Below are 23,756 nucleotides of genomic sequence, written 5' to 3' on the forward strand. Positions count from 1 at the left end.
AAGATAGTGGCCGGCAAATAACCTGTTAGCTCATTACTTTGCAAGTTCAAATCTTTCATATTGTCTACATTGAACCTGCAGGGGAAAAAACAAAACAAAACAAATGACACATTATTTGCCAGGTAGGCCATTCCAAATATATTTTTAATTAATTTAAATTAAAATTAAAAGAAAAAAATTTAAAGGTAAAAAATGCATGGCCTTCTACAAATCTTTTATTGGTTCAAGGGATTGGTTCAAGGGGAGGACAATCTTTTTTATATATAAAAAAAAAACCACGTATTTTCTACATTTTCAGATTCCAACACCCAGAGAGGAGTTAAGGTTTTTTTAATTTAAAAAACTATTTTCAATATATTTTAGCCTAAAAAAGTTAAAAAAAATTCATCAATAAATTAATTTCTCAACTCAAAACATATTTAAACTAATTTAAAATATAAAATCAAATCAAAATAAAATTTTATTTATCAATTGCTATGTATTTTTTTTTTCAATAAGATAAAAAGTAAAAAATCTCTTAATAGAATTTTTTTTCATCAAATGAAACTTATTAACATTAATAATAAGTTTATTTATTATGGATAATTAATGACTTTTTTTTTCAACAACTCTCTCTTACTTATCCCTTATACTTATGGATTTAAATATTAATAAAATAAAGTTCTTGATTAAAATAGATCAAAATATATAGTATTAAAATTAAAGATACCAAAATAGAATTTGAAAAAAAATATCAAGGCATATTTTTTCTAGAAAAACACTGAATAAACATTGCTTAGAGTTAAATGGCTGCATTTTCACTCACTTTTAATTTGGTATCTTTAATTATTTTTACAAATAATAAAATTATATTTTTTTATAAAATCAAGCATTAATTTAACTTTGAACCAACTTTGAACCCTTGTGACAAAACATGATAATCAAATAAAAAACAAATAAAAAAACATTAAATCTAATATTTAGAAAATAGATTGTGAAAAAAAAATTAAAAAAAAATAATAATTGGAGCAGGAAAAAAAGGGATAAAAATAGTATTATAATATATTTTTACTCGCATTACCCACTTCATATACATTGAAAGCACTCTACCATAGTTTTTTTTTTTCTTTAACTTTAATTTAATTAACCCACCAACGACAATAAAACCTGCAATTAAAAAACATTATCAACTCAAGAACAAACGGACTCTCCAAGGCTCTTTTTTTTTAAAAAAAAAAATTCCTGTGTAAATCAGACAAGTTAATCGTGATACACGTGTCACTCTTAGTTCATTAATTACTCATTGATTAGGAACCAGACAACTAGCTTTCCTTCTCGTCTCCCTGCCTGCTTTTCGTCAACGTTAATTTTCTGTTACTCTGAAGCCAAGGCTATCTTCTCTCCATCATCCGTTACCCATCGAACATACAATTTAAGGTAAACATTCTCTGTTCCCTTGAAGCCCAGGTCTTATGTCTCGGTTTTATGATCCGGCTAATCGGGGTAGTTTGATTATGCCAATCACGGACTGTTTCAGAATTCAATCTTGAACTAGAATTTTACGACAGTTTTTTGTGTTATGAATACCCTTTTTTGAGAATAAGCTTTTCTTTGACTATGGTAGGATTACAGGGAAAATAAAGCAGCAAAGTTTATTTTATTATTATTATTATTATTATTATTATAGGAGCAATGTCAACGCCATCGGCGTCATGGATGCAAGAATTCAATGAAGCATCAAAACTGGGTGATGAAATTAATGGTATGATTTCTGGGAAGAATTCCTTGCCTTCATCAGGACCAGAAACACAAAGGCATCTTTCGGCAAGTAGAAGAAAGATCACTATTTTAAGAACTAAACTTGATATTTTGCAGTCCCTTCTGTCAGAACTTCCTAGCAAGCAACCAATGTAAGTGTTTTTCTTTCTTGTGAATTGTTGTTTGGTAAATACCTTATTTTGGGCCTTAAATTGAGTTATGCTGCAATGTCTGGGTTAGCAATAGACTTCCTAATTGCTCTTTATTATGGTAATTGAATCCTGTTTTATGTTTGTGCTTATCCTTTCTGGTGAATGTTATGGTGTGGCCAGTTTCGCAAAGTTAATGTTAATTTTAAGGAGCTGGAACAGTGGTGAATGTATGAAATGCTTGTGTTAGTTTAGACGACATTGTACAGCGACCCTTCGTTTCTTTTTCTTTCTTTTGCTTCATATTTTGATTGTGTGGTTGAGGCTTTCCTCTAGAGTTTCCTAGAAACCCCTTTCCATACTACTGTATGGTTTGGTAATCTGTACCTGAAGAGTAGAAAGCATCAACAAGTGGATCTTCGATGGGAATTTACCAATATCAAATGAAAGGCATAAATATAGGGGAGGTGGGAAATTCTTTGTTTCTTTCTTCTTTTTGCATTGTAGAAGTTCGGTTGCTATATATGAGGTTGTGGTGTTCCTCCAGAGTTGCATGAAAAACCCTTTTCATAGGAGGATTAGATATTGAAGTAAGTGCTCAGTACTGCATGGTATTTTGTACTCAAATATGAGAAATTCTTTGATATTTTGACCTTTGTAGTTTTTTATAGATATTTTACTGAAATCAAATGAACGAGAAATTCATTGGTAGTTAGAAGGGATAGAGATATAGATAAATATGATGTGCCAAACAATACATTAGCTGTAGTTTTTCACCCCTGACCTTGTTGAAAACTGTATTTTAGCAAATCCATAATTAAGCTATTTATTGTAACGTGTTAGCTTTAGTTTTCATCCTGACCCTGAAAACCTTTGATTCTGATACCATCACGAACAGAACCGGGAAAGAGATGAATCGACGTCAAGACATGCTGAAAAATCTGAGTACTAAAGTTAACCAGATGGCTAGTATTCTCAATATGTCCAGTGTTGCTAACAGAGAGAACTTGCTTGGGCCTGATAAGAAGACAGATGATATTGTGGATAGAGCATCTGGCTTGGACAACCATGGTCTTGTTGGCTTTCAACGGCAAGTTATGAAAGGCATGTTATTGTAACTTAGATGTTCTTGCTTTCTCTGATTTTAGAAAGATGTAGTTCAAGTTTTGTAGCTTAATTGACATAAAAATATTCAGAACAAGATCAAGGCCTTGAGAAATTGGAGGAGACAGTGATAAGTACGAAACACATTGCTTTGGCTGTCAACGAGGAACTTTCCCTACACACTAGGCTTCTGGTCAGAGTTTTTGATTTATCCCCCATTTTTCCATTGTATAATCTCCTTGCATTTTGACAATCCTTTGACATGCTGGAGTTGTTGTAGACCTTTAACTCAATATTCCCTTCCCTCTTTAATTCAGGATGACTTGGATGAGCACGTGGATGTAACAAATTCTCGTCTACAGGTTTGATTCCTGCTTTTTAATTTTAATTGTTTTCAGTGATTGTAAACAATAAGGAACACATATGGGATTAGCGCGATTTCTTGTGTGAAAGAGTTAATCTTTTGATATTTTTATGGGGAAATTTCTGCATTTTAACCTTTTAAGTTGCCTGGATTATTTTAACCTTCAATTGATGCTGATGCTGTTTATGCAACAGATGGTTCAAAGGAAATTGGCTTTTCTGAACAAACGCACCAAGGGCGGCTGCTCTTGCTTGATCTTGCTGGTTATTGCCGTTGTCATTCTAATTGTTGTCATATGGCAACTGTTTCAACATTTGTAACTCTTGAGGATATCACGCTCCAGATTGTGATGTATTTTTCTGCCACTGGCGCTTTGTGGAATTGCCAGGCTGCTCTTTCTCGGCAGAGGAACAATGTTTGTTGGTCATGAATGTTCGGAGATTTGCACTGGGAAGTCACTTATTTTGTCCGGTCGTGTTGAAAGTTTTTTATTTAAAAACATATTAAAATAATTTTTTTAAGATTTCTTTTTATTTTTGATATTACCATATTGAAGATTAAAACAAAAATATATGTTTTTGTAAGTGAAATATACTTTTAAAAGGCTTCAAATAGAAGCTATTGTAATCCCGAACACTATTTTTGCATTTTGTAGCAGTTGTTATGAATCAAAAGAAGAATTTCTTCATTACAGGGACAATGCACTGCAAATCAAAAGCTGCAATCATGGCTCCATCATAGCGAGGTTTGATGTGTTCTCTCCTCTGCCAAGTAATTCCAAATCATTGATTTTGAGGATGTATTCATGACCTGTACGGCACCGTGTGGCTCCGCGTTTGAGAAGTTAGCCTTTGGTTTTCTAAAGTTGAGGGCGGGGCCAACCAAATAGGTCCCACACTCAATCAACAAATGCCGAGAAACTCCCCGTTTTTGGAGTTTTTCAACGTTTGCACAAGCCTTTTACCGACATACCTTGTAATGTACTGTATTAATTCATTCATTTAAAAAAAAAATTGTTTTTGTAACTTTTTTTTAATAAAAAATTTTTATTTATATATCTAATTAATTAAATAAAAAATTATACATATTAATAAAAAAAATATTAATAAAAAATTAAAATTAAAATTAAAATTAAAATTAATATATAAATATAGATTAAGATATTTGATTTTTAACTCGGGCCTTTTATGCAATTGCATTCAATAATTTTGTTCAAAAAAAATATTTTTTTATTTAATTAAATGATGATAAAATTAGACACAAATAAAATTGATTAAATAAAAAAAAGTATTAAAAATATTATTTAAAAATAAATATTATTTATTTTTTAAAATAATTTTTTTATATAAAAAACATAAAAATATAGATGAATTAGAACAATCTTTTAAAGAAATTAAATACATACAAAATAACTAAAAAATAATTATTATTTAAAAGAGACTACATAAACAAAATAAAATAGAGAATGTGTATTAATTTAAATATAAATTTAAAATTTATTTTAAAAAAATAAATATAAAAAAAATATTAAATAAAAAAATATTTACTTATTTTTAAAGATTAAACATTTAGCTCGACAAACTAAGTCAATGCCTTTGGCCATCAAATAAAGGCTCGTGCATGGACTTGTAAGTGTAAGCTTGCAGTCTTATGCTTTTAATTTTTATTTATTTATTTTAGACATGTTGTTTGCCTCATTTGTTTTTGAAAAAAGAAAATCAAACGATAGAGAACATATCAATATTGTATAATTTCCAGCTATTATGGCGACGAAAAAATCAATGCAGAAGTTTTTTAAATCTAAAAACTTATTTTTAATCTTTTTTTACTTAAAATATCTAGAAAAATATCCTATGCAATTTAATATACCTATATATGGCTTAAAAAACCCAAAATATCATCAAAAAACCCAAAATCAACATAAAATAAAAAAAATCTTGTTAAGTTTAGATATGTTTTTTAAGCAAATTCAAGATAAAAAATATCTAATGTGAATTCTGCTCATTAAATGAAATAATTTGATACCAATATTAATTGTATTTATGGCTAGAATTAGTGACAAGAAAAATTTTCAACCTGTAGTGTTCGGTTCCAACAATTTTCTTTAACCTCTCTCAAATTAGGAACAAAAACATAAAGCAAATGAAATTTGGAATCAAAATTGATTTTGCCTTTAGACCCAATATTTAATAATTTGAAAAGTACAAAGATTAAAATAAATATTTCACCCAAACTTTATTGAAGCCACTCATTTCTTCAGTGTTTTTCATTTAGATCCTCCATCTTTCAATTATACCCTTTTCCAACAAATTAGCCTATAATTTGTTTCAATAAAAGCCAAATTATATATATAAAAAAAAGAAACAAAAAAAAACATTGTGAACAGTCCATCAATAATGCCATATGAAGAGATCGACTGTGCATCTTGCACAATTATATATATATATATTGAAAAGTAACAAAGAATTTTAAAAATCTTAAAATTACAGCTAAACTGTATACAATGTAATTTTGATTTAATAAACTACGAATGTTATTAATTATATGTTAATGACATATACAAATTTTAAATAGTAAGTTTAATTGATTTAACTAATAAAATCCTTAATTAAATAAAATTTAAATTAAATCCTAATTAAAAAAGAAATGAAAAAATGACAAACTTTTAAAACAATAATTTCTAAATCTAATTTGAACATAAAAACAACCTTAATATAATAATTGATTCATTAAATTTATAGAATACACTCGTACAATTTTATTTCAATCCAATAATTTAATTAAAAGTTATATCGATTTTCATCATCAAATTCAATTTAACTTGTACGGATTTTCAAGATTCGAGTGTACATCAATAACTAAATAACTAATGGATAATTCATGTTTTATCGCAAGTGGAGAGGCCCGCCTTAGCTGCTCCTCTGTGTTTTTTTCTGTCTCTCTTTATTATATATACACTAAAAATAAAAATATTTTTATCTAAAAATAATATAGTTATAAATTTTGTTAATTTTTTTTTGTAACATAATATAGTTTTTGATAAAATTATAATTTTTGAGTTTTATTTAAAAAAATAATTTTTTATTTATTCTTTTATACTTAATATTTTTATTATTGTAAATTTTAAAAAATATTATATAAAGATTAATAAAATAGTATTTTAATAAAAAAATTGAATATTATTTTATTCTTTGTTATGTTAAGAATTAACTTAAAATTTTATATGTTATTACATATAATTTTTATTATATATTAATATTAATTTTTTAATTCATCATTATATTTTTACTTAATATTTAAAAACATGTTGATAAGACCAACTTTTTTTTTTTTTTGCGATAGAATTCTGATTTCTTACAACATTGCCCCTCTTCTTAGTTTAGAAACTCCAGATCAATTTGTACGGCTAAACACAGGCAAGTCTTCATTTTCTCTACACGAACAGAGCTTTAAGCTGTAGAAATATTTCTCAATTCTCAAAAATCATCACTCCCTGGTCGTTTTTACTAAGGTAAGTCATAAACGAACAACAAATTGATTATCTTTTATGGGTTTTGTTTGGATTTTTTTAAAGTGCTTTATTCATTTAGAAATTTAGCTACCAATTGAATTCAATTCTGATAGCAAGAAGACTTAGAAATTTTATTTAATAAGAAATGGGAATTCTGAAGATATTTCGTGAAAATTGGATCCATTTCGATTAAATTGGAAGTTGAGATTTTATTGTAGGGGAAATGGCATCGCCATCAGAATCATGGATGCAAGAATTCAATGAAGCATCAAAACTTGGTGATGAAATTAGTGATATGATTTCTGGAAAGAATTCTTTGCCTCAATCTGGACCAGAAACACAGCGACATCTCTCTGCGATACGGAGAAAGGCCACTATTTTGACAACCAAACTTGATATTCTGCAGTCCCTTTTGTCAGCACTTCCAAGCAAACAGTCAATGTAAGTGTTTCCATCATTATGTGTAAAGGGTTCCTTTGTATGGTTATGGAATCTTGTTTTATATTTGTGAGTGTCTTGTCTTTTTTTTTTTTTTGAGTGTGAATGTTTAGGTGGTGGTTGTTTTTCACATTTAGTGTTAATCTTAAGGTGCTAGGACAGTGTTCGATGAGTGAAGCAGTTGTGTTAGTTTAGATGATAATGTATCAGCAATCCTTTTTTTGTTTTTTCATTTCTTCTAAAGTTTTGGTGAAGGCTTCATGGGTTGTTTTTAAAATTTAATCTTAATGTTAACCTTTTGAGGAGCTAGGACAGTGCTAAATGAGTGGGGTACTCGTGTTTCTTCAGATTTTAATGTAATATAAAGTGTTTGTTTCTTTTTCTTTTTTCATTTTGTTTTATGGAAGTTTTTGCTTGTTCAATGCTCATCCACGTTTGTTAAGAAAACCCTTTTCATAGGAGGATCGAATATAGTAGCAGATACTTAGTATTCTACAATTGAGGAGTGGAAATCCTTTCATTTGTTGATATTTCAACGTATACTTTACCAAAATGAGATGAACGAGTCATTTATAGGTAAGCGCAAGGGTGGAGGGTGGAGAACCTTTGTCTGTGTGATATGCTAGCCATAATTTGTTGCTGCTGTCTTCCTGAATGTGATAGAAATCTTTGACTGCTGTTTTCAAAACCAGATCAGGGAAAGAGATAAATCGGCGTCAAGAGATGCTGAAAAATCTGAGTACAAAAGTTAACCAGATGTCTACTGCTCTCAAAATGGCCGGTGCTGCTAACAGAGAGAACTTGCTTGGGTCTGATAGCAAGACAGATGATATTATAAATAGAGCATCTGGCTTGGACAGCCAGGGCCTTGTTGGTTTTCAACGGCAAACCATGAGAGGCATGCTCTAACAACTATTTTTTTTAGGGCTTCTGTGGTTTTCTGATTATGTAATGCTGATTCATAACTTGTTTTACGTAAAAAACAGAACAAGATGAAGGCCTTGAGAAATTGGATGAGACGGTGACAAGTACAAAACACATTGCATTGGCCGTCAACGAGGAACTTACCCTACACACTAGGCTTCTGGTTGGTGTTTTTTATTTATTCCCCATTTATTCTATTTATAATGTCGCATTTTCACCGTCCTATAACATGCTAAGTTGATTGCAACCTATAACACAATATTCCCTTTTCTTTATTCAGGATGACTTAGACGAGCACGTGGATGTAACGAATTCCCGTATGCAGGTTTGTTTTCCGATCTTTAGATTGGCGGTTCACAATTAATTGTTATAAATTTGTATTTCATTAGCAATAAAACTAACTATTGATTAAGGGCTTTTACTGTGTGAAGGAGATGATTTTTAAGTGTCTTTTGATAATCTTATGCATAAATTTATGGTTGCCTGAAAGGTAACTGTCCCTTTCACCTGATGCCTATGTTGGTTATATTTGGAACAGAGAGTTCAAAGGAATTTGGCTTTTCTGAACAAACGCACCAAAAGTGGCTGTGCTTGCTGGATCTTTCTGGTCATTGCTATTGTCATTCTAATTGTTGTCGTGTTGGTATTGATTAAATATTTGTAATGTTAGGAATGGTAAGCTCAACATTCTAATTTTGTTTTGGCTTTGTGTGCAATATTGCTTGGTACACTTGCATGGCAGAAACAAACGATTTGTGCTGGTCCTATGGTTATGTTTTGAGTGTGTAATTAACGTATAGAGCTTTTTGGTGATTGTCAACGATGATGATAAATGCACCGTGATGGATGCGTGTTTTCTAGGAAAATTTAACAGATTTGGGACCACTTGGGAATTGGTTTAAGGGTTCCTCAGGTTATATTGGTTTGGCAATTAACACGATAGCCGAATCGTGGGGCATTTAGCAGGGCAACTTGCTGGCTAAAAAATTGGACTGTTTTTGTTTGGTGGCAGATTAGATTCCATGGAAGCCATCAAGTGCATTTGCAAACCTTTAGCTCTTGCCACCCTCATTTGTTCTAGCTTTTCTGTAAAAAGGATGGTTAATATAAGCTCATACCTGTTCTTTAAGAAGGTTACCAGTGTGCAGACTATACAAACACCCATTTGGGTTTAGGTTTTGATTCTGCAATGCATGATTGGAATCACCACCTGTCCTCCCGAGCTCACATGGTTTTTGCTAGCTGATAAGATTGGGAATCGTCTTCTATGAAGTTGGTCTTTCTATTGTACTATATTGTACCCAAGAAAAAAAAGCATAAGAGGTTATTCCATCAATTAGAATCAATTTCTTGTACACCACCACTAAACAAAGCTAATCTCCACCTTCCCTATGTTCCAATTGTCTCCTGACAATAATCTCCACCTTCCCTATGTTCCAGTTGTCTCCTGACATTAATTAAACACTACACACTACCTGGCACGACAATGACAGAGATTGGAGAAGAAGCGTATGGATCATTGTGCTGCAATTCTCTCTTCACCATCATTATTCACCCCAGCACCTGGACTTCATATCTTCAATTCTTCAGATTGTCCAACCATTGTCATATCGCTGCATATCCGATAAAGACTACAATGCTACACCAAACTACTTCTGTCCCTCACGAAAAATAGAAGAAAGTATTAAATTGATGCCAAGAACGTTTACAAAAATGAAGCACGTTACAGAAAAAGAATGTACCGGCGCGTTGAAAACTGTACTCTTTGCGGGGGAGAATAAAAGGAAACCAAAAAAAAGAAACTCAACCAGCCCCATCCGGTGCCAGTCATGTCCATGGTACAATAAGACTTCACGCATCAATAAGCAAAATCACTATCAGCACCACATAAAGATCTGTGTTAAGACTTCAGAGACAGAGCCATGCTTCCACCCCGCCCCTCGTCTAAATGCTTTAATCCCCTGATCCCTTGAATGCTTGTCCATAATTCCAGCCTGATCATCTTTAAAGCAACCAATAACATTTCATCCTCGCAGTTAGCTCCCGGGACCCTTAGCATGTCTGAGAAGAAACCTATGCATCCTCTTTAACACTAGTTATTTGCCTTCAGTCATCATTTTCGATCAGAGTACTTGCATTTTCAAACTGCTGCATATCTCGTAAGACTGTGATGCAACTTAAGGCGAACATTCTGTCCCTTAGACCTTCTGGAATGCTACACGATACTACTCCTTTCCCCTGACAAAGGAGGAAGAAAGTGTTAAACTGATAATATGCGGTGTTACAAAAAGGATGTGTTGGTGTACTGTGTGAAATTAGTCCATTTATAAACTGCTTGTCGCGGCAACCTTGTTGGAGTTCAAACAGTCCACGGAATTACATCTTGGATAATGAATGTAAAGTCACCATATGCTTATTTTGTATCATCCCCTAGCTCATTCGTCATTTTCACCGCTTCAATTTTCCTAGCATCCATCAAACTCCTCTGATGCATCAATGATTTCAGCTGGATCATCATGGTCATTCACATTGTCAAAACTCTCTGAAATTGGGACAACCCACTCGCCAACTGTTGTATTTCCAGCAAATGCTTTCCTAATGAGACTGTCACTCCCGTTCTTAATTTCTTCCTCAGCTTGCAACTCTCTTGTGTTTCTACAACCCAGCAATACAAGATCCAACATCTTCCTCCTAACAACATAAATCGGATTTGGCTCAATCAAACAACCTTTACTATATGCTTCCCTAAGAATAACAGTATGAGTGCTTCCCTTAGTTGATATATAGAAAATCCCAGGATTTTTCAATAACAACTCGCGCACATTCACTTCCATACCAAAATCCTTTTTAAAATGAGCCAATCTCTCAACCTCAACCATCTTCTCCACTGTCAAACTCAACAACTCATGAATCATTGCTACCGCCCGTTTCTCATATCTATTCTTCCCACCACAAGCGCCCACCTGAACAACCTCATTTCCCTCATAAGGCTTCAAATAAGGAAGCATTTTCCAATTCTTCAACTTCTCTCTAAACCCCCTTTCAATCTTAAACCCCGTAGGGAAATTGATAGGAAATGCAAACTTCGTCTCAAACTCACTCAACCACTTCTCTCTATACTCTTTCTCTCTCCATTTCTCAACTTCAGCCACCCCGAAGTTCTCATCTTTATCAACCAATTCAACAATCTCCAAATCAACCAGCCTAAAATCTTCCTTATACTTCCCTAAAACTGACTCCCTAAAATCCTCAGGCAATCCCAATTCTCTCCTAATCAACCTCAAAGCATGAACATGAAGTCTCCCGTTTTTAGACATCATTAACAACCTTTTAACTCTCTTCGCACACTCCAATTCACAATCTTTCACAAGACGCTCTTCTTCACTCACCAAACCCTTGAATTTCCCACTAATCCTACAACATAAATTCCTATTAACCGGGTGTGTAAATACATCAAACACATGGGGGTGCTTATGCACAAACTCACCCATACCTACATTCAGCCCCACTATATTTGTCCATCTGGACATCAACTGCAGGGATACAAAAGGACCCCTCTTTCGATTTGACATGAGTTCGTAGATTTTGAGGATGGTTTTGAGTTTCTTGAGGTATGTTGTTAGTCTGTTGAGTTTGGAATCTATGGTTCTTGATTCTAACCGAGTTTGTGCTGTGTTTGCTGGCTTTTTCCATCTTCTTTGGATGAATAAATTGAAAGGACCAAAAGGGATTTTCGGAAGGTTTGTTTCTTGAGGATTTATGTGGATTCTGAACTGTAATAGGCAGCGATGCTTGCTGATTTTCGAAAGGTTCATTTTTTCTTTTCCTCTTATGTTTGAGAAGGGGATAGAGTGAGAGGTCTTTGGAGCTTGAGCTTTCAAGAGCTCAAAATTTTTTTGTATTAAAATATTTATTAATAATATTTTTTATTTTAAAAAAATTATTTTTAATATTAATATACCAAAATAATTTAAAAATATTGAAAATATATTAATTTAAAATTAATAAAAAATAAAAAAAAATTAAATATTTTTTAAAAAACTTTTAAAATACAAAAATAAAGAGTTTATCTTCCTCCTAGGGTTATGCCAGAGTTTTTCTCACCTCATTTTAATTTTTGGGTTTGTCCAGCTTCAAACTTTTTAAAGGTTACATGTTATTTCATTTCAAACTGTTTTCAAATATTTTTTTAAAATATATTTATTATTAAAAATATTTTTTTTAATGTTTTTTATTTTTAAAATATCAATCAAAAAATTATTTAAAAAATCACTTCACATTACCATCACAGATACATACTAAAACTAGGCATTGATGAATGAAGAGAGAATCAAGCAATTTGTTTTTTAATTTCCTTTACTTTTTGACCTGACCAAATCTTGAAAACAATCATCTTTCGTCATATTAATCTAGTTTAATTTAAATTGTCTATTTCATTTGTGTTGTTTAAATTGGTGGTATATCTTGTTTTAGTTTAAAAAATAAAATAAATCAGAATAAATTTTATTTTTTTTCAAAATCTTGATGCATTCCAGAAATTCCACCCAAATTCCACCTCGAACATTTCAGTTTTGTTTTGATTAAATAATATTTTTTATTTTAAAAAAATATTATTTAATTTTATGATATTAATTATATCTCCTAATCTAACCATTAGATTAAACATTTTATGAAAAATCTTAAGTCAATTTTTTAGGACAACAAAAATTTAGAAAAGTCTTGTAAGAATGTCAATGGTATTTTTATAATTTTTTTTTGAAAGGTTATTTTTTGTGTTATTTTATATATATATATGTATATGTATATGTATATGTATATATATTACAACTCCAAAATAATACGGTGAAATACTTTAAAATCAAAATATATTATTTTAATTAAAAAAAAGGAATGACAACTGGAATGGAATTAACAATATTATTCTAGTTATTTATTATTAAAATAATATATTTTTTAATTATTTCTTAACATTAAATTATCCGGGTTAATTTGAATTATTAACTAATAATTAATATTTGATAAATTTTATGTGATCTCAATCAGTTTCTATGGTTATTATTAGGTTAGGATTATTTTAAAAAAAGGTTGTTTTTTTGTCTCTAAGAAAATATGAGAATGAAAAAAATATGGAGAAAAAAATGCTAGATTAGTAAGAATAGATTCTATCCATTTTAAAGCACAATAATATATATATATATATATTAAAATTTTTGTGTGATTCGTGAGTACCATACCGCTTCTCATGATAGTAATAAGTACTTGGTAATGTAATATATAATATTTTTATAAAGTTTTTTTAAAATAAAAATATATTAAGATAATATTTTTTAAAAACTTTTTTGACATTAATATTTTTAAAATATTATATGAAAATTATAAAAAAATTTAAAACATTAATTTAATTATTTTTCAAAAAAATAATTTAAAAAATATTGAGAAGTGAATTGAATCACAATAACGAATACACTGAAATCAAGGACTATAGAATTAAAGTGGATGCAAGTTGCAACAACATTGAAGTTTTGATCAAAGAGGGACTAAGTTACAACCATGTTATGAAAACAGGGACTAAAGAATAATATAATAGCATGCTCTTGGGCTTTTGTTTGAGGCTCATGCTACGAGCAGGTTATGAAATTGATTTTTTTTTTTTAAAGAAATTCATTGCCCTCTGTACACAAAATAACATTAAATTTTGTTTTTTTTTTAAAAAAAAAAAACAACAACTAAAAGGATCCAAAATCTCACAGAACTTCTGTACTGTGAAAGACTGAACAAAATCCCTAAACCCCAAATTTCAATAACTTGATTCCCCAACTCACTGATTCAACCGCCCTTGCTTCCTCCCCAAAACCATGCCTTCCTTTCCACTGCAAGGCTCAGTCACCATCTGCGAAATCAATCGAACCCTAAGTACTCCCTCTCACCCTTTTAAAGCATACATTTTTGGTTTGTTTTTTCCAAAGGTTGAATCTTTGTAAATGTATTTGCTCTACATTGCAGTTGTAGCTGAAGCCATCTCTGATGATCGAGCCAAGGATGCTTATGGAAAAATTCTAGTAAACTGCTTTCCATTTTGTGTTTATAAAAATGGGTTTCTTTTATTTTATGCTTTTTTCTATTAATAGTCTTGATCTTTTATAGAATTGAACCAATGGAAAGATTCAGATTTTTTATTTTCTTGCAATAAATTGATTTTATTTTTTGTTAATAAAAAATGGTTTTGGTTTTATTGTGTTTTGATATTGAAAGTTTTGATTTTGTGGATTTAATGATGCTTAGGGAATGGTGTTCAGTCCAATTCCGTTTCAACCAGAGCTGTTGGGATCGACTGGCGAAAATCAGGAATCTGAACACCAGGAAAGAAACAATGGGGAGAGTGTTGAGAGGAAAGGTTTGATGAAATCATTGCAATGCCTTGTTAATGACTCCATCAAGCGCATGTTTTATCCTAATTGTGTAAGCTAATAATAACACCTTAATCTTTTACTTTTGTTTGATTGTGTAATTAGTAGTGGAACATAGTGCAAATGGGAAATTAGGTGATTATATGTAACAGTTTTTAGAAGTTTTTGAATGAGAAGTAGTGAGTGAGAGGGTTGATATGTTGTAGTTCTGCATTCTCAAGTTGTAAGTGGTATAGGTACACTTGTTACCGGAGATTGATCTTCAAGGAGTGAGTTGGCACCAGCATAGACATATTATTGCATTTATTTCAGGTCCGAACCAGGTTATAGTTCGTGATTATGAAGATTCAGGTAAGCAGTTTTATGGTACAAGATTTTAATGATTTAAAGGAGCAGTCATGTTAAGGGGAAAGGCCTTTTTAAAGAGTTTGAGAGATGTTGTGTTGATTTTTTTCAACAGAAGGGAAGGATGCCTGTGTTTTAAGCAATGGGGCTCAACAAGATATTAGGGCTCTTGAGTGGAGACCAAATGGTGGAAAATCACTTTCTGTAGCATGCAAGCAAGTATCAAAATTGAAATTTCTGTCATTGTATTGCGATAGTCAATTTTATGCATTTCTTTTACAAGGCATTAAGTCTCTGTATTTTCTCGGTTGTTGGACTGGATTCCAGGGGTGGAATCTGCATATGGGCTGCTTCTTATCCAGGTAATCCAGCCACTGTGAGGGCTGGTGCTGCTTCCTCCTTGGGAACTCTTACTAGAGGCTCTGGAGGTCGATGGACTCTAGTAGATTTTCTTCGTAGTCACAGTGATGAGCAAACAAGTGCAATATCATGGAGTCCTGATGGAAGATATCCTGATCAATTTAAATTTGAAGTTTGAAAGTGTTTTTTTTTTTTTAAAATAATCAGAAAAATTTGCATTTCAGACCAAAATCATAGCAGATCTTGTAGCCTTGAAGTTTTTACACCTGCTCATGATTTTATCATATGTTTTACATGGTAGCTATTTTTCTGAACCAATTTGCAAGCTTTACTTCTCTGAGACCAGTCGTAAGATCCTTAATATTTTCTACAATTTGTCAGCTCCGAAATTTAGTATCTATTTGGTATGTCTTTTCATCATTTCAGATTAGTTTCTGTTTTTAAAGGAGATTAAATTTCCTTGACTTAGCTTCACATATTTGGCATCTGCATCATGTGAGAGCTCTTCGTTCACCATATGGGATGTCTCACAAGGTATGTGGACAATCTTGACCTCTTAAATTGCCATGGTTAACATCAATTAGTTTTTAAGGAGGCTATTTCAAATCTCTAGCTGAAAGAAAATAGTATGATTTTTTTCCTGATGTTTGGCTTCATACATAGACCCCAGACATGGATATATTATCATGTGTGTGGAACTAACCTGATTACATTATGCATTCAGTGCTGTTTTATGGACATTCTTGTGCCCTCATATGTGTCCCCCATGCTTATAGTTTAAAGTTGCTTTTAAATAATTACAAACTCATGACATATGATGAGGTGAAAATCTGATGGTTAAGCATTTGAGGGCCTTAGGTCCCACGTGCTTGGTATTTAAAGACTAAGTTGAGTTTATTTGGCCAAATTTTCATGACAAAAATCAATGACATTAAAAGATCGAGCAATTTTGACTACTATTGAAAGGATTGGTCAACTCTTTTGCATGCTTATACTCCCTGAGCCCTGTGTATCACAACAATTACAAATAAACCTCAATCTCAGACTAGTTGGGATAGGCTTACGTGTTATTGTGCTTGATATTGCTTCACCAAAGATTTTTGGTTTCTAAAACCTCCCTCAATCTGTCTTGTTTTGTTGCAATTTATAGGTCTGGGGACACCCATTCGACGTGGATTAGGAGGCATATCGTTACTAAAATGGTCACCTACTGGAGATTACTTTTTTGCTGCAAAATTGTATGGCCATAACTCAAGTTAACACACACATATTGCATTTGGATAGTACTCTGATCCACTTCATGAGCTGTTGCTAATCATTTTCTTTCATCTAGTGATGGAACATTTTATCTCTGGGAGACAAACACATGGACATCTGAACCTTGGTCTTCGACTAGTGGCTTTGTCACGGTATGTATACGATGACGCTTGCATCATCATAAATGACTTCTAACCTCTTGGTTGTGAATTGCAAAATATTGAGATCATTCAATTTTTGAATTTCAGTGGCTGTAATCCCTTATCAAGTTAACTTGCCTAATTTCTTTAAGTTTCATGTTTTACCCATCCAAGTATAAGTTTATATAAAAGTCTATCAAAGTGGTCAACGTTCCATCTTATCCCTTTTTTTCTTTCTGTTTTTCGAAGTTCTGATGCAATTTTTATTAAAATTGTACTAATTTTAAACATGATTTTCTAACTCAAAGTAAATAATGCCCCATCCATATTTGGCTGAAGAGGTATAATTGGAGAATTGGTTTAGATAATTACAGAAACTCAATCATTTCATTATCTTGGATGCTATTCATATGCAATGCAATGGAAGAATTTTTATTGGCTCCAGATATCAATCATGTCTTCTTTTGTCAGGGAGCAACATGGGATCCTGATGGGCATATAATATTGATTGCTTTCTCTGGGTCTTTAACATTGGGTTCCATTCATTTTTCATCAAAGCCTCCATCTTTAGGTATGCAGGCTGGAGCTTTTAAATATTTTTCTCTAATCATATCAATGAGAATCATAAAAGGCTTGCAACATAGAAAACTATAAGATTACATATTATATGAAATTATACTCCAGGTTAGATGCACTTTAGAATCTTGTTCGATTAGTATTAAGTTCTATTTGTAAGTATGTTAGTGTACTATTTTCTAGGTTTTCTGTAATTGTAGGAGTCAAGGCATATTCTGTTAGTTTTCTGTATGGCTGAGTATCTTTTGCTGGATCCCAAGTTTGGTATGATTTTTTTTTTGGTTTTCACAGTTTCAATCCATTTAGCAGTCCAAAATGTGTGGTTTTCTATTTCATTGGCTAATTATTGGAGTTTAGGATTACTACGATTACTTAATTATGCATGTAATCTTTGAAATGAGTGTCTTGTTCAAGTTTATAAAAATTCAGAAGCTTTTAACTCCTTTTTTTTGGGTTATGTTATTTAGCTTTTCGGTCATAGGCCAAATTGTTAACTTTGATGATAGTATCTATCTCTTACTAGGCAGAGTCTTCCAACAGGTGTCTGTGGGGAGAAGGAAGGATCACAGGATTTTGTGGAAATTTGCTAAATTTGCTTTCATATGGTTTGTGTTGATGGAGCAGAATCTTTTAGTTTTACAAGGAATTTTAGAGGCTTACAACTTTTTTGGAACCAGATTACTTTTTTGGGCTCATTTGTGGTGTAATGTCTCTGGGGCTTTTCAGGTTGCTTTTTTAAGCTGATATTCAATCTGAATTCTGATTGACCTGGTTTTCTCTTGCTTATGCACTCTATATAGATGCAGGAACTGTCCTCTACTAATTCAGTTTATTTCTTATCTGATGAATTTATTAAATGAATAAGGTCTTTTATATGGTTATTTCACCTTTAACGTATCATTATTGTTCTGCTGCAGATTCACATCTGTTACCAGTTGATTTACCAGAGATAACAACCATGACGGGCAGGTATAGAGAAAATTTCTCTTAAATTTGTACAGAATGTTTTTGGCTTCTTTCATATGGTTTGAATTATTATGAATGAACTGTTTCTTGAGAATGAAAGGAGTAAAAATATATGAATGTATGGTGAATTGTGTATTTAGTTATTGTTATTCTCTTACCTTCAGATAGATATGCCTGTGTTTTGATGCCTTTCTGAAATGCTCTTATTTTATGTACTGTTCAATGCTGATGAACTTTAATCTATCCAATCCCTTCTCAATAATGTAGTGAAATTTGAAAGCTATTATTATAAGTCTTATTTTTCTAGTATGATTAAAAAGATTGTAGCTTTCTGATTAAGGTCAGAAACAGAAAGTGACGAAGTTTACATGACAGGAGCACTCATTTTTTAAATATTTTGTTTCAGGCCTTGGCTTGATATTCTTACTATTGTGGGTTGTAAGGTAATTGTTTGATAGCACTATGCCAACTAATTTTTTTTTTTCATTTTTTTATCATGCAGTGAGGGAATTGAGAAGATAGCTTGGGATGCTTCTGGTGAAAGACTGGCTGTATCTTATAAAGGAGGGGATGATAATTACAAAGGTCTTGTTGCCATTTATGATGTTAGAAGGACTCCCCTGATTTCTGCATCACTAGTGTGAGTTGTTTATCATTATCATCCTCATTTCACTATAATCTGTTTGCAGTATTTTTTCTCTCCCAATTAATAGTTCTCTCTTTTAGAAATAAATAAAATAAGATTTTAATTTGAATGATTAAATAGCATCTTTACTCTCTATATATTTATGAGTTGCCTTGATATGAATCCAGTGGATTTATTAGAGGGCCTGGAGACAATCCAAAGCCAATTGCATTTTCGTTTCATGACAAGTTCAAACAGGGACCGTTGCTTTCTGTGGTAAGTCCGCTTAAATTTCTTGACCTTTGTACACAATTCACTTCAAATCTGTGCAATTTCAGTGCTTTAATGGATAACAATTAGCTTTAACAAACAATTCATGCAATTGCTCTAATGTGCAGTGCTGGAGCAGTGGATTTTGCTGTACCTATCCCCTAATATTTCACTCCCATAGTCTTCCATAACTAAGGTATGTCTTTAATTTCCAAACACATAGTATCTCAAACCCTTTCCCAAACTCGCTGATTTTCTGTCATGACTAAAGAAACGGCCTCCTGCAATTGGATAAATGCTAGTCAAATAAATTGTTGTTGTTATTGATTAAGATGCTAGCAGGTCCTATGACCAATTTGTTATCAGTTGTTATTTGAGTAAAATCTATAGAAAAGGAGAAATAAATGCTTAGATTATTGGTTCCAATTAATAAGTACCACACCAACTTTATTGTAGCATGCAACTTCTGCCCTCTCAAAAGTCATGGGGAAATTCTTGGCTTGAGTTCCATTTTTATTTTTATTTTTTGTTGCTGATGTTGTCCATTGATCAAGCTGTGATAGATTTTATTTTGATGATGTTTTTGTTTTGTGAAGCATGTGAAAGAGTGCTGTTTTTTGTTTGATGAGAAGTCGCATAGTGAAGATGATTGTTGGTTTGAACCTCCAGGAGATATGCAGCAAACTAATCCATGGCACTCACTGATGCAGAGAGCACATAAATGTATATTGTTGATGTGGAAGCCTCATGAGCAGGCGCATTTACAGCTGCATCTCAAGATGCTAGGCATATATCATGTCATGGCAAGATTTAAATGTTTGTGTAACACCTTATGAAAAACTGAAGTACACGAACATAGGGTTTGCACTTAAATTCATGCCCTGACTCTTCTGTTGGCAAAATGTATTCATCTTCTAATTCCAATTTTTCTGTTTACTGCCAAAAGAGGAGAATTGTTATAGAAGCTTTCTCAGTTTGAATGTCTTCATATTTGCAAACACACAATGGTTCATCAGCCATTAGGTCTTTTAATGAACACCAGGACTTGTACTCTTTTTTAAGCCTAAACATTTACCTTTGTTTTTGTTTTTCACATTACTTGTACTCAACCTCCCAAAACAGGATGAAGGAGGTCATGTAACTCTGCTGATTGATTCTTTTTCTGCAATTGCTGGCTTGAATCTGAGAGGTTGTGTTCTAGCTCAAATTGTGATTTTTGTTGCCTGTTTGGTATTTGTGCTTGCAAAGCAAATTCTTTTTTTTACCTATTTTTTGGTTTAAATCAATGTTTGTTTTTTTTTTTTTTAAAAAAAGCTAAATATATGATATTTAAAAGGAAATTGAGTTGTTTTTTGATCAAGCAGAGGGTGCTGAGCAATTTATTGTGAAGTCTGCTATCTTTCATTTCTTTTTCGTAATTCATTTTGAACTAACGATAGAGGAATATATATAGTTTTTGGGTTAGTCAAGGAATCTAATTCTATTCAGGATTAAGTGTGTAATTGCAATAAAGTCCTGATAAAATTGGGTTTTAATTTAAATATTGATGGAAAAATTGGCTTTAAAGAAAATTAACGCTATCAAATCTCGAACTTGTTAAGAAAATATTAAAAATCGGAACAGGATGGTTGTTGGTTGATGCTGGAATATAGCGCAGAATATCTTTCTGGAATCCAAGTCATCTGTCTGCTCAAGAAAAGTGGTCATGGTCTTAAAAAGACGATACCACAAAATAGGAAGAGGATGGAATCAAAAGTTGCTCGATGCTTTAAGTCTGAACCTATGATGCCGTAAACAGAAGATGGGATTTGGAATTTTCTCTGTTGAAGGTACTTTGGACATTGGTGATGCGGTAGAAATTACTGAAATAGAGGACGGTGTGGAGGTTTGCAATGCTGGAGCTGGAGATGTTCGCGCCCATGCAGCCGCAGCAACAAACTTCACTGATCTGGATGCCAATTCGCGTCCTGTTACTGTGGTAGGGGGTGGTAAAATAAGGTTTACAGGTGCTTTTAACAATGCGGAATGCGGTACCAGTTACAGGCATTGAATTGGCTGAAGGCTTGGCTTCTGATCCATTGCCTGCTGATATTGGAGGTGATAGTTATCCCACTAACTATTAGCCAGAGACTTTTCTTAAGATGTTGCAAGGAATTCCAGAGAAGTCTCTCCAAGAAAATGAGGTTGAGATGATTCCTAATCCTCTCTACTTCAAGAAAATGAACTAGTGATCATGGACACGTTTTTCTTTTCAGATTAGGAACATGATTAGTTGCCATGGAGTCTAGAGCTTATTTCCAAGGATAATTAACATGTCAGTGTCAAAATAAATCTAAAATTTCTTTTTAATAGTACAAATTTTAAGTAGTCGGGTAAAGATTTATTATCATTAAATAGGGATCCGCCTTAAATAAACTATATAGATAATCTAGCAAATATTTTTATAGATTGGTGGAACAAGATTAGGCTAGCTAAAAAAAACTATAATTTTTTGTTTGCTTGTTAGATTAAGCAAGCAGATTTTTGTAGGAGATTCCACAAACCTGATTTTCTCAGAAACCCTCGAAGGTGGTTCATCGGCTACATGGATTTTCCTAAGTTAGGCTTGGAATGTCTTGTTTTGCCAAATTTCTTTGATTTCCCCGGGTTTCTTATGTTATTTTACATTTTATATTACTGTACTTTATATTTTAGGATTATGATATTATTAACTAGCCTAGGCCAGTTATTCTAGCCTGCAATAAAAGACTTTGTAAACCGTTTTAAAAGACAAATATCATTAGATTTTATTTCAGAATAATAAATTGCGAATTTAGGGTTAAAGCTTGCAGCTAATCTAATGTCTTTTCTGTGATTGCTTTACCGGCTTTGTGCTTCCACATGTGTCAAATTATTTGCCATATACGATCTGCTTCAGAGGAATCTATGGAGTGTCAGCCAGTGAAATGGAGTGCAATCTTTAAATGCATTGTTGTCAGTTGGATTTGCTTGTTAATTGCACCGAGTCTTTACTGCTTTGAAATGGCTTTCATTCTTTCAAGTCATCTTCAGTTTGTGCATGGTCAGCATCATTACAAGTTTCATCATCAACCAGGTCCATTGTTGCTTATCAACTCTCTCCGATAAATCTCCAAAATTAGGTCACTCATGCATCAAAGAAATAATACTTCATAGAAAAAAAGATTAAACAGGGGATTTGAGGAAGAAAATTCAAAATGCTCTATCATTTTTTAGAAGGGTTTCAGGAATGTAATGTTTTCTTGCATGGTGTTCTAATGTTGGGTTAATTATACAGTTACAATGGAATCTGCGCTGATTAAAGCATATACAGAGTTACCTTGGCACAGCTGGTCCGAACTCCGAAGTCTTCTTCTCAACTTTTTTTTTTTTTAAAAAAAAATCTTCGAACCTTTTATTGCATGTTGTCGATCATTCAAATGGTTTACACAAGAAGCAAGAAGAAGAAAAGCAAACTCAGGAATGTCCTGCATCCAAATTACCCTCAGTGGACTACCTGAAAATAAAAAAAGGAGTTAAAGCCCCAACTTCTGCAGATAAATCTTCATCTATCTGCAGGTAGAGTTCATCCAGTGATGTACTTTGTAATGCGAGAGCGATCTGTTTCCAAAGCATATCCCATGTCTATGGTAAATATAACTGGATTGCCAAATGTCTTTCATCAACCCGCCCTTTTTTCACTACCTGCTACCTGCATATACTTAAATTCTCAAACACCACAAAAGCCTCTCTCTCTCACTCGCTCTCTCTAGCCTAAAGAAAGTCACTAGAAACAAGAAAGAGTTCTATCTTTCTTTCATTTTCTCTAATGGAAGAAGAAGAAGAATTTCAAGATAACCTAATGAGCCTTTACATCAATCTTGATTAGTAACTAGTGACTAGACTAAGAGAAACCAGCTTCTCTACTTTCTCTCCCCAAACCCAATATTTCCCAAGTTTCTATCCATTCAAGACTAAAGAAAGAAACAACTTTCATTTTCTCTAATGGAAGAAGAAGAATTTAAAGAAGACCTGGGAAGCCTTTGCAATCTTGATGCTTGGAAAGATTCTTCTTCCTCTTCACCACAAATCCTCCTCAATGGAACCTCCATTGTTGGTTTTGTTATGGCCAGTATTGTAGTGAGTCTTAGATATCGTTTACTATTCTTCACTGATCGTGAATCAGTTCGACTTGAACTTGAACCAAGAAAGCCTGATGATCAAAATGCTGCTATAAAGGTTTTGAATGCTGATTATCTTGATGTGGGTTACATTGATAGGCCAGTTGCAACTGTTTTGTATCCTTTGATTGAAAATAGAATGATTAATGTCGAAGGTGTGGTGCCTAAAGCTAGTAGCGACTGGTTTCCTTGTGAAATTCGTATCTCTGCAAGGTTAGACGTCTTTGAAACTGTTAAAACTGCGATTTCGCAAGGTGGTCTGGTTTTATTTTCTCAACCTGGTTCAAGTCTTGCATCATCTCAGGCTATGGTGGCCAAACAGGGTAGAGTTGATGGGAAAGTGTACAAGCGTATGGGAATCGGAGTCAACTCTGAACCTGTCATTTTGAACACTCAAGAACCGAA

General features: G+C 32.6%; 4 protein-coding genes across 8 annotated transcripts; 3 read left to right on the forward strand and 1 right to left on the reverse strand.

Moving 5' to 3' along the window:
• The first annotated feature begins 1,277 nt into the window (after nt 1-1,277).
• On the forward strand, nt 1,278-4,047 carry LOC105137340 (syntaxin-52-like). Of its 2 annotated transcripts, XR_844550.1 has the most exons (7): nt 1,278-1,416; nt 1,667-1,889; nt 2,785-2,990; nt 3,083-3,183; nt 3,308-3,352; nt 3,549-3,928; nt 3,970-4,047. XR_844550.1 is itself a non-coding variant. In XM_011043061.1 (6 exons), exons 2-6 carry the CDS (start codon nt 1,672-1,674, stop codon nt 3,672-3,674), a joined length of 696 nt encoding a protein of 231 aa, XP_011041363.1. In that variant the 5' UTR covers nt 1,278-1,416; nt 1,667-1,671; the 3' UTR covers nt 3,675-4,047. The 2 variants fall into 2 exon arrangements, 1 of the variants encoding a protein (XP_011041363.1); XM_011043061.1 differs by having other exon boundaries at nt 3,549-4,047.
• Nucleotides 4,048-6,699: 2,652 nt separating this feature from the next.
• On the forward strand, nt 6,700-9,050 carry LOC105137342 (syntaxin-52-like). Of its 2 annotated transcripts, none has more exons than XM_011043066.1 (6): nt 6,700-6,865; nt 7,072-7,306; nt 7,996-8,201; nt 8,290-8,390; nt 8,508-8,552; nt 8,766-9,050. In XM_011043066.1, exons 2-6 carry the CDS (start codon nt 7,089-7,091, stop codon nt 8,889-8,891), a joined length of 696 nt encoding a protein of 231 aa, XP_011041368.1. In that variant the 5' UTR covers nt 6,700-6,865; nt 7,072-7,088; the 3' UTR covers nt 8,892-9,050. The 2 variants fall into 2 exon arrangements, with proteins under 2 accessions (XP_011041368.1, XP_011041367.1); XM_011043065.1 differs by having other exon boundaries at nt 6,702-6,865; nt 7,084-7,306.
• Nucleotides 9,051-9,535: 485 nt separating this feature from the next.
• Nucleotides 9,536-12,105, reverse strand: LOC105137341 (Ubiquitin carboxyl-terminal hydrolase family protein). Of its 3 annotated transcripts, none has more exons than XM_011043064.1 (2): nt 10,576-12,105; nt 9,536-10,465 (listed from the first exon to the last, which is right to left on the reverse strand). In XM_011043064.1, exon 1 carries the CDS (start codon nt 12,040-12,042, stop codon nt 10,693-10,695), a length of 1,350 nt encoding a protein of 449 aa, XP_011041366.1. In that variant the 5' UTR covers nt 12,043-12,105; the 3' UTR covers nt 9,536-10,465; nt 10,576-10,692. The 3 variants fall into 3 exon arrangements, with proteins under 3 accessions (XP_011041366.1, XP_011041365.1, XP_011041364.1); XM_011043063.1 differs by having other exon boundaries at nt 9,536-9,888; nt 9,976-12,105; XM_011043062.1 differs by having other exon boundaries at nt 9,536-9,882; nt 9,970-12,105.
• A 1,776-nt stretch (nt 12,106-13,881) lies between these two features.
• LOC105137343 (Transducin/WD40 repeat-like superfamily protein) lies at nt 13,882-20,211 on the forward strand. Its single transcript, XM_011043067.1, has 15 exons — nt 13,882-14,140; nt 14,231-14,286; nt 14,510-14,686; nt 14,871-14,985; nt 15,095-15,194; nt 15,307-15,486; nt 15,815-15,873; nt 16,490-16,577; nt 16,673-16,748; nt 17,208-17,307; nt 18,230-18,281; nt 18,781-18,918; nt 19,092-19,179; nt 19,302-19,369; nt 19,770-20,211. Exons 1-14 carry the CDS (start codon nt 14,083-14,085, stop codon nt 19,362-19,364), a joined length of 1,350 nt encoding a protein of 449 aa, XP_011041369.1. The 5' UTR covers nt 13,882-14,082; the 3' UTR covers nt 19,365-19,369; nt 19,770-20,211.
• Nucleotides 20,212-23,756: the final 3,545 nt, after the last annotated feature.

Source organism: Populus euphratica, unplaced genomic scaffold (assembly GCF_000495115.2).
Source record: "Populus euphratica unplaced genomic scaffold, PopEup_1.0 scaffold66.1, whole genome shotgun sequence".
Lineage (NCBI taxonomy): Eukaryota > Viridiplantae > Streptophyta > Magnoliopsida > Malpighiales > Salicaceae > Populus > Populus euphratica.

What these genes read in the sequence shown, in the direction of transcription:
- LOC105137340 (XM_011043061.1), top strand. Translation starts at nt 1,672, where the DNA reads ATGTCAACGCCATCGGCGTCATGGATGCAAGAATTCAATGAAGCATCA. An exon ending in CTTCCTAGCAAGCAACCAAT is followed by an intron (nt 1,890 to 2,784) that starts GTAAGTGTTTTT and finishes CATCACGAACAG; the next exon opens with AACCGGGAAAGAGATGAATC. An exon ending in CCCTACACACTAGGCTTCTG is followed by an intron (nt 3,184 to 3,307) that starts GTCAGAGTTTTT and finishes TCTTTAATTCAG; the next exon opens with GATGACTTGGATGAGCACGT.
- LOC105137342 (XM_011043066.1), top strand. Translation starts at nt 7,089, where the DNA reads ATGGCATCGCCATCAGAATCATGGATGCAAGAATTCAATGAAGCATCA. An exon ending in CTTCCAAGCAAACAGTCAAT is followed by an intron (nt 7,307 to 7,995) that starts GTAAGTGTTTCC and finishes TTTCAAAACCAG; the next exon opens with ATCAGGGAAAGAGATAAATC. An exon ending in TAACGAATTCCCGTATGCAG is followed by an intron (nt 8,553 to 8,765) that starts GTTTGTTTTCCG and finishes TATTTGGAACAG; the next exon opens with AGAGTTCAAAGGAATTTGGC.
- LOC105137341 (XM_011043064.1), bottom strand. Translation starts at nt 12,042, where the DNA reads ATGAACCTTTCGAAAATCAGCAAGCATCGCTGCCTATTACAGTTCAGA.
- LOC105137343 (XM_011043067.1), top strand. Translation starts at nt 14,083, where the DNA reads ATGCCTTCCTTTCCACTGCAAGGCTCAGTCACCATCTGCGAAATCAAT. An exon ending in CATATGGGATGTCTCACAAG is followed by an intron (nt 15,874 to 16,489) that starts GTATGTGGACAA and finishes TGCAATTTATAG; the next exon opens with GTCTGGGGACACCCATTCGA. An exon ending in CGACTAGTGGCTTTGTCACG is followed by an intron (nt 16,749 to 17,207) that starts GTATGTATACGA and finishes TTCTTTTGTCAG; the next exon opens with GGAGCAACATGGGATCCTGA.